This window comes from Cottoperca gobio, chromosome 21 (assembly GCF_900634415.1).
Source record: "Cottoperca gobio chromosome 21, fCotGob3.1, whole genome shotgun sequence".
NCBI lineage: Eukaryota > Metazoa > Chordata > Actinopteri > Perciformes > Bovichtidae > Cottoperca > Cottoperca gobio.
The window spans coordinates 195,730-209,311 of record NC_041375.1 but is presented as its reverse complement, the minus strand read 5'-3'; the positions used below and the strand labels follow the sequence as shown (position 1 = coordinate 209,311).

At 45.8% G+C, this 13,582-nt stretch overlaps 1 protein-coding gene across 2 annotated transcripts in view; it reads left to right on the top strand.

The window, feature by feature from the left end:
- Positions 1-11,427, top strand: part of LOC115026669 (uncharacterized) — a 25,515-nt gene extending 14,088 nt beyond the window's left edge. For both annotated transcript variants that reach the window (XM_029459563.1, XM_029459561.1), the window contains 2 exons: positions 8,947-9,006; positions 10,730-11,427. In XM_029459563.1, coding sequence (XP_029315423.1) covers positions 8,947-9,006; positions 10,730-10,861 — 192 coding nt within the window. In that variant the 3' untranslated portion in view covers positions 10,862-11,427. The remainder of the gene's footprint in view (positions 1-8,946; positions 9,007-10,729) is intronic.
- The last annotated feature ends 2,155 nt before the right edge of the window (positions 11,428-13,582 follow it).

Below are 13,582 nucleotides of genomic sequence, written 5' to 3'. Positions count from 1 at the left end.
TATAGTTATATCTAAACACAAAGTCCTCGCGTCTCTGTCCTGAGCTCTTTGTTTTTATCTCTGTGTCACCAGCAGCTCTGCTCAGCCATTAAACTGCCTCTCAAACCATCCAGCACAATTCCCAGGCTGCTCGGCTGCTCGGCTGCTCGGCTGCTCGGCTGCTCGGCTGCTCGGCTGCTCGGCTGCCTGAGTTCACACCTTTTTGTCCACAGGAATCTCTGGAATCCCCAGCTTCCTTTCCGCTGCAATCTCCTTTGTGTGTGTGTGTGTGTGTGTGTGTGTGTGTGTGTGTGTGTGTGTGTGTACGTGTGTCTGCATGAAGGAAAAGCCCCCGCCTGCGTCGTGCATGTATGTTGAAACACATCTCCGCCCTTGTATCCACCCAGAGAAAGCGAGCAGGCGGGGCTCAGTTTGTGCCCACAATAGACTGAGTCACTTTCTAAAATGGTAAAAGCTCTGTTACTGTGAAACGTTGCTTTTTAACACTTTAACTCACAGTAACATTTAGAACACATTATTATACTTCATTCTCCCTTTTTCTACAAACAAATATTTAGTTTTCCTATCATGATCTTTATATTTAAAATAATGTTCTGCTGCGTGTAGATTTGAAAGTCATGCTGCAGCACTATTTAATCCTAATGTGAAACTACCTGCTCGTTAAGAAGAGATCCTTCCTCTGCCGGTGACTCACTGTCCCGGGCCAGCAGCTGAACAAGAAGAAGAATGTAGCTCCGCACTGAACCCAAAGATACACAGGGAAACCTTTAATACATCAGACAGGAGGACACAGCTCATATGTATAAATATATATAAATAAATCCTCCTGCAGGTCTGGAGACATTCACCCGCTCCGAACCTGAGTCATCCCCGCCTGAGCCCAGTCTGCTGCGGCGGCGGCGGCTCCCATTGAACACAATGAGAAACACACAGAAACACATTGACTGGCCCGACACACGCCAGGCTGTGATTCACCCAAACCCCCTCACTTTCTCTCCACACTGAAGCAACCAGAGAGCTTCTGCACCAGGAGAGGCTCCATCTTCAGGGGTCAGGAAATATTTACACTTCCTAATATTTCACTCCTCACTCATTTATGTGACAGAATAATACAAAATAAACTTTATTGATCCTCTAATTGAATGGAACATTAGATAAATGGATTACAACCTGAAGTGACAGAATACACTGAGGGAAGAGTTCTTTTATTTAATGTGTTACATTCTGAATATAATACTTTTAGACTTTTACTTGTTTCATTTTTGATTTCAGGACTTCTACATTATCTTATTACTAAAAAAAACAAACTTGAGAAATACAAGATTATTTTTAGCTTTTTATTAAAATATTAAAACTAAACAATGTGATCCATGACACACGAGCGCTGTGTGTGTGTGTGTGTGTGTGTGTGTGTGATACACTTAACCCGCCTTGTTACGTGACTCACTGAGGTTACTTAAATAGTTATGAATGGAGCCTGACAAAGGCGGTAAAAGGTCTGTGTGTGAGTGTGTGTGCGCGCGCGCATGTTTGCGCACCACAATACGCGTAACGGGAGCGTAGCATGGGTGCAGCATGGCTTCTGATGAGTCACGCGACGTCCTGTGAGTAACAAACCAACTATGCAATTCCTGAAGTTTGAGACTCCCATTGAAAAACCCATGGAGGGTGGAGGCAGGGTGGAGTAGGACCGGGGCTGTTGATAGGTGTGGTTGGCAGAGAATAGAAGGGGGGGGGGTTAAACAGCAGGATGTAGGTGTAGAACAGGGTGGTGAGCCATGGGCGAGGGCAGCTTCCAGGATTAGTGAGTTCGGGGGTCCCCTCGCTGTCAGGTGTGGTCAGCGCGAGGTTACTCACGCTCACTCACTAAACTCTGGAACGTTCTCTCCGTGGTCACAATCAGCTGTTTGTATCATTCATCGCATCATCGTCTCAAATCTATGGAGACAAGATGCACATAAAGAAGTTGTCTATGTGTGTATGGGTGGAGAGTGAAGTGCTGCCAGTGAGGCTGGAAGCCATAAAGACCCCTCTACTGTGGTCGCTGTGTGTGTTCAGTGTGGGGGGGCCGCTGCTTATCCTCCTCCTTTCCCTTATTTAGAGACGGGTCCCTTTTCAACAGACGGCCCAACTCTCTGGCAGTTTCCTGCTTTTGAAGACCCCTCGGCACAAACACACACACACACACACACACACACTCACACACACACACACACACACACACACACACTCACACACACACACACACACACACACACACTCACACACACACACACACACACACAGAGAGAGAGAGAGAGAGATGGAGAGGCTGCCCTTACTTTCTTCCCTCCTCCCTCTCCCCCTCCCTCTTCCCTCCCCTCTTTTTTCTGAATGGATGTCCTCTCTCTAACCTCAATTGAGAGCTGTGTAACAGGACACTGCCCTCGCTGCAATAGGCTCAGCCCCCTCTTTAACAGCCACACTATAAGAGAGTGCAGTGTCGGTCCTGAGTGTGTGTGAGAGAGTATGTACGACAGTGTCAGTCATGGGGGCTGAGGGAGAGAAGGGAGGGCGGAGGGTGAGAGAAAGGGAGAGAGAGAAGAGAGGGAGGCGGCTGTGAAACATGTGATAGTGAAACTTTGGCGGGGCTTATAGGGAGTTTAACGGCTGTAGTGTCTCCAGAGCTCTGGGAAAGCACCTTTAGCCCAGAGGGAGCCTCACACACTGTCTGTGTGTGTGTGAGTGAGTGTGTGTGTGTGTGTGTGTGTGTGTGTGTGTGTGTGTGTGTGTGTGTGAGAGCCGGTTATGTAGTGCTGCTGCTGTCACTTTAAGCCTGTTACTGATTACACTCTGAAGAATGCAACGGGAGGAGGAAAAAGGAAAGAGATGAGGAGACATGTAAGGATGAAATCTTTTTATGAGTTTGAGCTCCGGGCGAGTTCTGTGTGACTTGTGCTCACAGCCGTGGACGTGACGTGACGTGACGTGACGTGACGTGACGTGACGTGGAGAGAAGTTACCCAGTCGCGTCTCGCTCTCTTTCACTCTCTGTTGGACCAAGTCAACGGCAAAGTGAAGGGGAACCCGGAATCCCTCTTTGAAGCACAGGACACCCAGAAATGGAGGAACAATGTAAAGAAAGACACCACAGAAGAGGAGTTGTGTGTGTGTGTGTGTGTGTGTGTGTGTGGGGGGGGGGGGGGTTCCCTCATTCCAAGCCCTGCGCCGGGAGGAAACTCACCCAGACGGGTAAGTGAAAAAAGAAAGAAAAGGAAATAGTTCAGAAAGTAGAGCTGCTGCTGTTGATGGATATCATATGTTACAAGTTAAGGTTGAGAAACTGCTCCCAGATCCTGAACAGGCTGAGCACAGACCTGGGGGGGGAGGGGGGGGTCTGTCGACTGTCAGCAACCTCTGATACAGACTTAAGAGTTTCTTCTTCTTTTTTTAAAGTGTGAGAAATTGAAGAAATGCCTGAATGTGAAGTCACATGACGCGTCTTTATTCACAGTGAGTGATCAGGTTGGTCTGCGCTGTGTTCAGGGACATGCTGGTCAGTCCACGCTGCTGAGGAGCCGTGTGGTAAAAATAGGTCTTTGTGGTTAATCGGCTTCTTTAGTTTTCATACCCCCCCCCGCGCGCTTTATTTGACACAGATAGCACAGTCCAGCTGAGGGCATGAATGAACTGAGCGTATGTGCTGTGTGTGTGTGTGTGGGGGGGGGGGGGTACAGTATCTTACAGCCAGCACGGACAGTGCAGTGTGGCTTCTTTATGAATGGACATGGCAGCCGGCGGATGTGATTGGCTGTGAGCAGAGTGACGCCTGTAGACTTGATGTTTAGATTCATTCTGACCCTTCTCGCCGTCTCTCCTGGTTACCGTGTGTGTGTGTGTGTGTGTGTGTGTGTGTGTGTGTGTGTGTCTCCGCCCAGCTGTTGTTCTTCCAACATGTCTCCCACTCTCTGTGACGAACACTCCGCTCTCCCAGTGTCAGTACTCTTACTCACTCGTAATGTAACAGGTCAGGTCTCCGGCGCTGATGCGTAATGATGATGCTCCTCGTTGAAACGTTGGAAATTGATTTCTCCTGCGTGCACATATTTAGGATTTCTGTAAACACTATTTTAACTGCTCCTTCCTCCTCACACACACACACACACACACACACACACCAAGTCAAAGGTGTGTAAAGCAGTATTGTGTGTACTATCCTAACCGACCAATTGTATTGGTTAAAAGGCAGCATTTATATTTTATGTATAACTTGGATTTATTATTCTTGAGATTATTGAGAAAAACTAAAAACCTTTTTAGTAAAAAGTGTTTATTTGTGCAAGTTTTGCATAAATACATTTCCTTTTGCGTGTTTACATTATTGCAATATAACATTTTCAAATATAAAAACTCCAGAATCTGCTTTTATCCCATTGTTTGACTTTATCAGCACGCTGGAGTAGATCCTGAACGTACTGATTCGTTTTGAATCAACCCGTGAGTTAAGAATCAGAATCGGATCCTGAGCTGTGAGAGATTCACACACTGATCGCTGTGTCAGCTCAGCCTGCACACACACATGCATGCACACCCTGCTCTGCAATGATAGCCACTCCTTCACAGCGTCGGCTACTCCAGCACGACTCTGTAGTTTATGGCACCAGGAAGTGTGTGTGTGTGTGTGTGTGTGTTGATAGAGATAGAGAGAGAGTGAGGAGTGGTGATAAGGAGCCGGCCGTAAACTGTCGCATTGGAGCGCAAGGATCTATCGGTGCTTATCAAAGCAGCGTTTCCGGCATGAGAGTGTGATAGCCGGGATTGGCGGTGAGATGCATCGCAGGTATCTTGATGAAGGAGATTAAATTCCCTGCTGGAGATTAGCATGGAATCTGCCCTCTGCCTTATCACTGACAGAGTGAACCCTGCCCTGTCCTACTTGGCAGGAAGCAACTGAGCCAAACGCTTCTAAGGAAAATAAACCATTTGTGAAAAGTTAGAATTATTATTTCCCATCTTGGATTGTTTTGTGATTATCACGATAAATGTTATTCAATGGGACTACTTTGTGTTACTGAGGTACTTCCCTGCTGAACGCTTAGAAAACACTCCAGTCATTTTCTACACATCAAAGTATTTATGTTGTTGTTATTGGTATTTATATAATAATATATTTATATAATAATATATTTATATATTAATATATATATTTATATAATAATATATATATTTATATATTAATATATATATTATTATAATAATATATATATTATTATAATAATAATATATATTATTATAATATATATATTATAATAATATATATATTATTATAATAATCGTTAAAGTTAAGTTTTCCTGTTTTCTGCTGTTTTATTTCAAATTAAATAAATATATTGGACTTTTAGACTGAAGACATTTAAACACAGCCTCTTCGACGTCACTGATGTAATAATATAATATATAGGTAATAGATAAAACACTGCAGGAGGGGGTAGAGTGGAGGACAGGACGCAGACACTGACATGTGTTAGTGAGTGACTGCATGGAGGTCTCCATAATGAAAGGTGGAAGCATGTGATTCAGTGAGGTGAGAAAGGCTGAAGGGAGTTAAGCTATAAGTCACCGGTGGCAGGAGTTAGTTTGAACCACATTCTTTGCTGTAATACACACACACACACACACACACACACACACACACACACACACACAGGTGTCAGGAGTTAGACATTGTGACATACCGTAGTTATTCCGACATCGACACAGTGATGTAACTTAAACTGCAGCACAAGAACGATCTTAACTATCACTTGACTCATTCCTTCTTTTCTTTTCCCCGACTTTCCTTTTTCGCATGACTCGTCTTCGTTTATACAGCAACAAGTCACTCTCACAAGTCTGTCGTTCTCAGGAAGGCTGCACCGCTGACGTGACGTCGGCGCCACACGGCTAAATGCAGTTTGGTTTGCGTGTACAACACAACACTTTTTGTGTACTCAAGAAGGCTCGTTCCAACGGTGTACTAACCACACACACCTGGCCTGTTTCCTCCTCTGCTCATATATGGGCAAAGCTTCCCCTACCTGGGCCCCACTCTGAATTCCAATAAGTGGCAGTGTGTGTGTGTGCGAGTGCATGTGTGTGCGAGGAAGAGGCTGTAGAGACGGATGCACGTCATGGAAAACCAGGATCAATGGGCAAGGCCCGCAGAGCTGCGTTTTTAAGGTGTTCCTTTTGTTTTCCAAAGGTAATCAGTTAACGCAATGACTCAGCCTGGCTGATTATTCAAAGTGACTGCAGGAGGAGGACGTCAACAAGGAACTGTGGTCATGGAGCTTTTATACAAGTTGAATGAGACGCTGAAGCTAACAACTAAATCCCTGTAGTTCCTGTGGATCAGTAGGTTATTAAATCCAGATTCAAGCTTGATTAACACACGACACCACGACAGCAACCGCTTCCACGTCTGATATATTAAAGCTTCACACAGTTATCTTCCTTAAGTCTTTATCAATAAGTGTGTTAGTATTCAGGGCGGAGGCTTCAGGTTTGCACTCTGCAGCAGAGCGTACGTCAGAACATCACATCTAATGAAGCAGGTTCACAGTCCTGCTCAAACCCTGTGACCCCACAAAGACAGGACGGGGAGGCAGGAATGTCCTGACGCTGACTTTGGAGGATGAGACACTTTTCATCCTTTTATCCGTCTCATGTGTATTTCTATTTCCCCCTTTTTCTTCTGCCGCCTCCTTTCTTTGCGCTCTGCACGTTTGCCAGGCCTTCATGAAGGGAGTTAGCTTTCCTTGGTCATCTTGCCAGCTCTTTCCCATCAGTCCAGCCTCCTGGAAGAGCCTGCAGACACCCCTCTCTCTAGGCCTGGGGCTGAGCCTGGGGCTGGGGTGAGGGCATGGCGTGGAGGCTCCCTCTGGAGACGCTCTTTGGCGCTCCGGTCTATAGGCCTGGATCCAGTGTTCACCTCAACTGACAGCCACCCGAAGGAACCATTTGGGATCGCTTTACATGTGAAGCCTGTTTCATCTCCTCCGTTTATAATGAGGATAGAAAGTGAGAGGAGAAGAGGAGGGTGAGAAAGTGACTTCAGCAGTCTGGCAGGGGCCGCCGGCTGGATAGCAGGAGAACATTCTGGGACCGCGAACAGAGGTGGCATGGAAGACTGAGCTTCCAGAACCTCTGTCTCCACAGAATCGGAGCTATTGGCTTCTTCTCTTGGGTTGGACGCTTTCACTCACCCATCACAACCAATCAGACTCTCAGGCTGGGGTCTGATGGAACCTGGGGAGCTGAGAACTGATATCTGATTGGCTGCCAGCCTCATGGAGTTAATTGGTGGAGAGCAGTTGGCTCGTGTTAGTGAAACCACACTGAACTCAGCAAATGTGATGAGACCGTGTGGAAATAAACTCAAGTAGTCTTACTTATCATCAGAATGAGTATTAACAATCCTTTTCACTGGAAATACATTGTTCATATCATTTCACTTCCTGGTTGCTCTGGTCGAATTCATTTTAAAACCTTTTTTATTACTGAATGACTTATTTCCAAGACACCTGTGAGCACATCTCTGGTAACTCAAGGGTCTCTGTGGAGGAACAAACGTTATGTCCACGCGGCTGAAAGTTGTATTTCCTGCTGCAGAAAGCGGCAACCTCCATTGTTGACGGCATCAAGGTCCTCTCGCAATGAGCACAGCTGAGCCTCTCAGTGAAGAGCGTGAAGTCAATAGTATTTATAAAATCCTTTTCTCAGGAAATGTGTTTGTGCATCTAATTCTTTAATATTCAAAATAAGCACGGATTTAATTAGGAAGAATAAGTGTCGATAAAGAGTGGTGCACTTATACTGTACACACACACACACACAGATGGAATGCATCCACACCCAGCTCACACATCCTACACACCCACCCACCCACCCACACCCACATACACCCACACCCACACACACACACACACACACACACACACATGCCCACACATACTTGAGCAACAAACAGCACATGCACACAACCAATGAACCAATGCTTACTGCAGAAGTGCAACTTATCTTTGCACACACACACACACACACACACACACACACACACACACGCACACGCACACACTTGCACAGTGGTCGCCCCCTGCTTTGAGGCTAAGGCAGGGTAATGATTCAGTTCCTCTTCCCTCAGAATGTGTGTGTGTGTGTGTGTGTGTGAGTGTGTGTGTGTGTGTGTGTGTGTGTGTGTGTGTGTGTGTGTGTGTGTGTGAGTGTGCACGTGGATGCATGTGTGCTTGTACATTTATGTGTGTACAAGTCAGTGTATATATGCTGTATGTGTGTGCACAGTTGTCACTTTGTGAATGTGTTTCGTGTGTGTGTGTGTGTGAGAATGTGGATGTGGTCAGGCCCAGTCATCTTCCAGGCAGCTAAGAGGAAACCCACATCAACTGCCATATACCACACTCTAGGAATAGACTGGACCAGTGCAGGCAGGAATGGAATGGCACGCCTGGCCTCACCCGTCCTCACCCGTCCTCACCCGTCCTCAGGCCTCCGAGCACTCACCCGTCCTTGACTCCCAGATCATTCATTCTTTCTCGTTGTGAGAGAGTTTCACTTCCTGTCTCAGCCTCGGACTGCTTGCACGCCTTGTCTCACAAACCAAAGGCTTCACTTTCAGTGGAAAAAAAGCCGATTGCCCCGTCGCCCCCCCCCCCCCTGCCCAGCGGCGGTGGCAGCATCACCAAAGCATGGAAAAAAGACAGATAAGACATAGAGGAGCTAATCACCTTATCTCCAGCCCTGCTGACTCAGACTGACCGGTCTGGACCTGTTAATGTCACACTTGTACTTAAAGTGCCGCTGACAGCGTGAACATGCAGTTGTACTTATTCTTTGTATAATTCATTTAGTTTGTACTCTGTGTACGTGTGAAACTCAATGACTCAACTATTCATTTTCTATATTTTTCAGATTCTGCACAGATTATTCCAGATAAACAACCGTGTGTTCCCAAAGCCACTCCAAGAAGAGGTAAGAAAAGTCAGTCATAGATTTTTGCAGCATTTCTTTTCCCTCCCCCCACACCCCCCCCCCCCCGTTACCCCCCCCCCCCCCCCCGCCCCCCATTCTCTCTACAAACTGTATTCCCTCCAGCAAAGAACCGAGCCTGAGGCCAAATCCCTTTAAACCTCTTCAAATGCTTCACTATAAAGCTGCAGCAGGGAGAGCAGAGACTATAATACATCTTTGACGTGTCACAGAGAGTGCTGCTGTGAGGAGAAACAAAAAGCGAAACATCGACTGCAGACGAGAAGTGAAAATAGTCCCTATAACGTCGTCTATTGGTCGACACCATCTTGTGTTTTTGCATCCACAAGTGACACGAGAGGTTGGAGCAAAGTACGACCAAAACACAGAACAAGACATCTGTAGTCGTCCAACATTTTACAACTTTCATGAAGAGAAAACACAAACTGTGAAAGAGTTAAAGTTCTAAAACATGGACATCGCCATGGAACCTGTCAATCACAGGTAGCCCCGCCCTAAAGAGACGCTGCTTTATCCTCTATTTTAAATGTTTCCATAAGTTACTAAATGAGCATCATGTTGAAGAAGACTTGAAACTACAGACTTGAGACATAAACTCATCAGGAAAATGTTACTGAGGTAATAAATCAAGAGAGAAGAAGAAACATATTCTCATAGACTTCTATACAACCAGAGGAGTCGCTCCCTGCTGGATGTTACAGAGTAGTCTCCTCCTGCTGGATGTTACAGAGACGTAGAAACATTTTCTCATAGACTTCTATACAACCAGAGGAGTCTCCTCCTGCTAGGATGTTACAGAGACGTAGAAACATTTTCTCATAGACTTCTATACAACCAGAGGAGTCTCCTCCTGCTGGATGTTACAGAGAAGTAGAAACATTTTCTCATAGACTTCTATAGACCAGAGTAGTCGCCCCCAGCTGGATGTTACAGAGAAGTAGAAACATTTTCTCATAGACTTCTATCGACCAGAGGAGTCGCCCCCAGCTGGATGTTACAGAGCCTGCAGCTTTAAGACTCTTCTGCATCGGCTTCACTCGGCTGCTGCTTGTGTGAGACAACCAAAGCTTCTCGTAACTCGTAAGCATGTGAAGAAACAAAGAAAAGTGGGACAGAAGACGAGACGCTGATAGAAGGAGAAGCAATGGTTACAGAGAGCTGGAATTTGAGGAGGGAGGGGGGATGAGGGGGGAGAGCCAGCACATTTCCCTTAATAAAAATAAACTGGAGTCAAGTGACCATCAGCTGGTCATATTATGTTTGATCAATATGGTCATGAGGCCTCAGGTATGCAGACCACAGAGGAGGAGACGGGTCGGCCATGTTATCTCCTCTCCTGCAGTCACCTGTGTGGGTCGTGATTTATTACGGGTCAGTGCTTCCATTATGTGTCGGGCCGTGTTGGAGCCTGCATGGCGATGGCCGCTGCCTCTCTCGCCTCAGGGCTAATGGGAAAGAATGACAGGAATCTGCAACTGATAATGCCACGCTTGGAGATGTTAGTTAGCGTGTAATCTCGCATATCCTCCCCCTCCCTCGGGCTCCTTTTCTTCTCCTGCTTGATCTTTGCTTTGCTACCACCAACTCTACCCCTGCGTCACGCACTGACGCCTTCCCTTCCCCTCATCTTCATCCTTTTCTCCCTGCTCCCTCTTCTGACCTCTGTGTGTGTTTATAATGCTGCTGTTTGTTCTCTCCTCTTCAGATGGACTCAGCTGCGTGCAGACAAGTGCGGCGTCCCACCACTCAGCGGCGCCCCGCCACTCAGCGGCCGGCCTCGGTTCACGTGTCTGTGGCTGCTGTCAGTTGCTCAGTAGGCAGTGTAGATCCTGTGTAGCAATCAGCAGCTACATCTGGCTACTGGGTCTCCGACGGCTCTGCCTACTTCCCGGTCGAGCGTGCCCGTTCCACTCCCATTGGCTGGTGGCACATTCCGATCCTCTGATTGGCTGCGGTGTCGGGTGGGGGGCTCCATCCTGTGACCCCACAGACAGGATGTTCTCTGTGTCACAACTCCACAAGGGGCCCTTGTCAAGGCTTTTTGTGTGTTTTTTTCTCTCCTTCCTCTTCCGCCATTCTTTTTCATTCTCCCCGTCTCTCCTCTCTCGTGCGCTCTCCCTCAAGCTCCTCTTTGTAAAATGTCCTCGTAAACTCTATTAAAGTTAAACTTTCAAGGTAGGATTTTGCCAAAGGAAAAGCATGAATTGATGCATGTTTGAAAAGCCTTTGAGGTGAAGAAATGAACCTTTGCTTTGTCCTGAACCTGGCATACAATGTAGATTTCTGTGTGCTTTAATTCTACAGCTACATTGTCTGCTGGGTTTCTGGCTAGCAATATAAGCGGCAGTTGTATAACCGTCCGGTGCTCGGAGGTAAGTATTCATCTGTTCTGTCAATGCCTGACCCTGATCATTCAATAAAAAGAAAATGTTTCAAGTTAATACCACCGAGTGACTTGTGCCGTCATTTGTCCGACTCAATATCACCTTTTGAAGGGAGGAAATAAAAATCTCAGCAGAATCTGGAATCTGCAAAAAATGTAAATTGATTCAGTTCCTTTGTGTCCCGAGAGTTAACCCCGAGCAAGAAGTGCCATGAAATATTCTAGTAACTCAGCACAAAGCCGGGGCCTCGTCTGTCAGGAGGTTGTCAGGCTGCTGTCAGACCGGCTGCTTATTAGTGGGACAGGACTGTCTCCCCTGCAGCAAACACACACACACACACACACACACACACACCTGGGATTAAACCAACATTTCACACAAACCAACAATGCTTTTAGCAGTCAGCTGTGGAAGTCACACACACTTTCTGACTTAAAGCCCCTGGACCCCAAAGGCAACTTTTACATCCACAAAATAGTTGAAAATTCAGAGTCAGAATTGACTGAAGCACATTAAACTGTAATTTGGTGAGTTTTTGTTAGATTTCCTGAGACGGTAGCCTCTCAGAGGGAGTCTTCCCCCCCCACACACACTGCAGGGACATGAATACAGCTGCAGCCTTGCAGGTGCAGGTGAACTTGTAAACCTATAGGAAGGTGTCGAGTCATACAAGAAAAGAAAAGGTTCATGACTTGGACACCGGAAGGTGAAGTAAATATCCAGCGGGGGGGGGGGGGGGGGGGGGTGCAGCTCGTCACAGCTCTGCAGCAGAACTCTGGAAATACCCAAATATAATGAGTTTCCACAGACTCCCTCACAGCAGCAGGCCTTTTCAAAAACCAAGGTTTCTTTCTTTCATTATCAAATCAAACACTGAAGAAGTTCTTGAAAATGATTCTGATTCAACTCCAAAGTAAGAAATGGGGACAAATGATCCTTCGAATTTCTCACAGCAAAGGTGCATTTTAACATTTAATATTCTTATACGTGAAAGCTTAAAGTAATTACTTACTAAATGAATAAGAGGATCGACAGCGCCGCTCTGTCTCAGGTGGTTGTACAGTACACAAGCGGAAGGTCGGGTAGGGATAAGTGTGTGTGTGTGTGTGTGTGTGTGTGTGTGAACCTCTCCTGATGAGCAGGGCAGCCTCTGAACATAAATTCCATCTTCTCGTGTGAACGTTTTCTGCTTTTCTGTTTTTGTTGGACAAATAAAGACATTAATCAACACTTTGAATGTTTGCAGCACTGACTGTGAGGTTTCAGCGATCTTCCAAATTAATAATCCTTTTAATACAAAGCTCCCACTACCTGTGACTGTCCCTCCTCAGGGGCCCGTGCACACGTCAGCCGTGTTCTCATTTCTCCTTTAGAAGACTATGACTTTAGAATATATCCACTTAATTGGACTCTATGTACGAGAAGAACAATCACAGCCACTGACGGATCTTCGACTGTAAACTCTGGAGTGAGCGCCGTATGAAACAGACTTGATAAGAGGAACACGAGCCGGACACATTCTTACACAAAGTGAATCATTCTGCCTTTCACAACTCAAGGTTTACAGACAAATAAAAGGACGAGACGTGATTTCAACAGTAAATGTTGCCAATATGTTCGTGTGGAGACACATTTCAGATGTTATGTAATGTTGTGAAAGAAGTGATGAAATACTTTATATTAGTGGTTGGGTTTGCATCTGATCAAATAGAAGAATTGTATGATAATAAATAATAATAAATGAGCTGAAATGAACATTTATTTATTAAGTATTTAGTGTCTGCATTGCACTTATTTGAAATAGAGAAATGTATCAACTAAATAAATGTCCATAAATGTATAAATACTAAGTAAATACAGTTGTTGTGCACAGAGTTTAGCAGCAGCAATACATGAATACAAAATAAATAAGAAATACTTTAATAAATGAATAAATAATCGGACAATAATCTCTTTACGACTTTAAACCGACTGGAATGTGTAAATGAATATATTTCACCAACAGGTGTGAGCTGTGCTGCAGCAGACCACCTGATGGATGTGTGCAGGAGAACTGCAGCTCCTCTGGACACCATCTTTTATTATGACCTCGCTCTTTGTCTCGTGTGTCTGCTCAGCCAGTGTTTCAGAGACAATATCACACGAGCTGAGCCAACCCTCCGGGACGCACTATG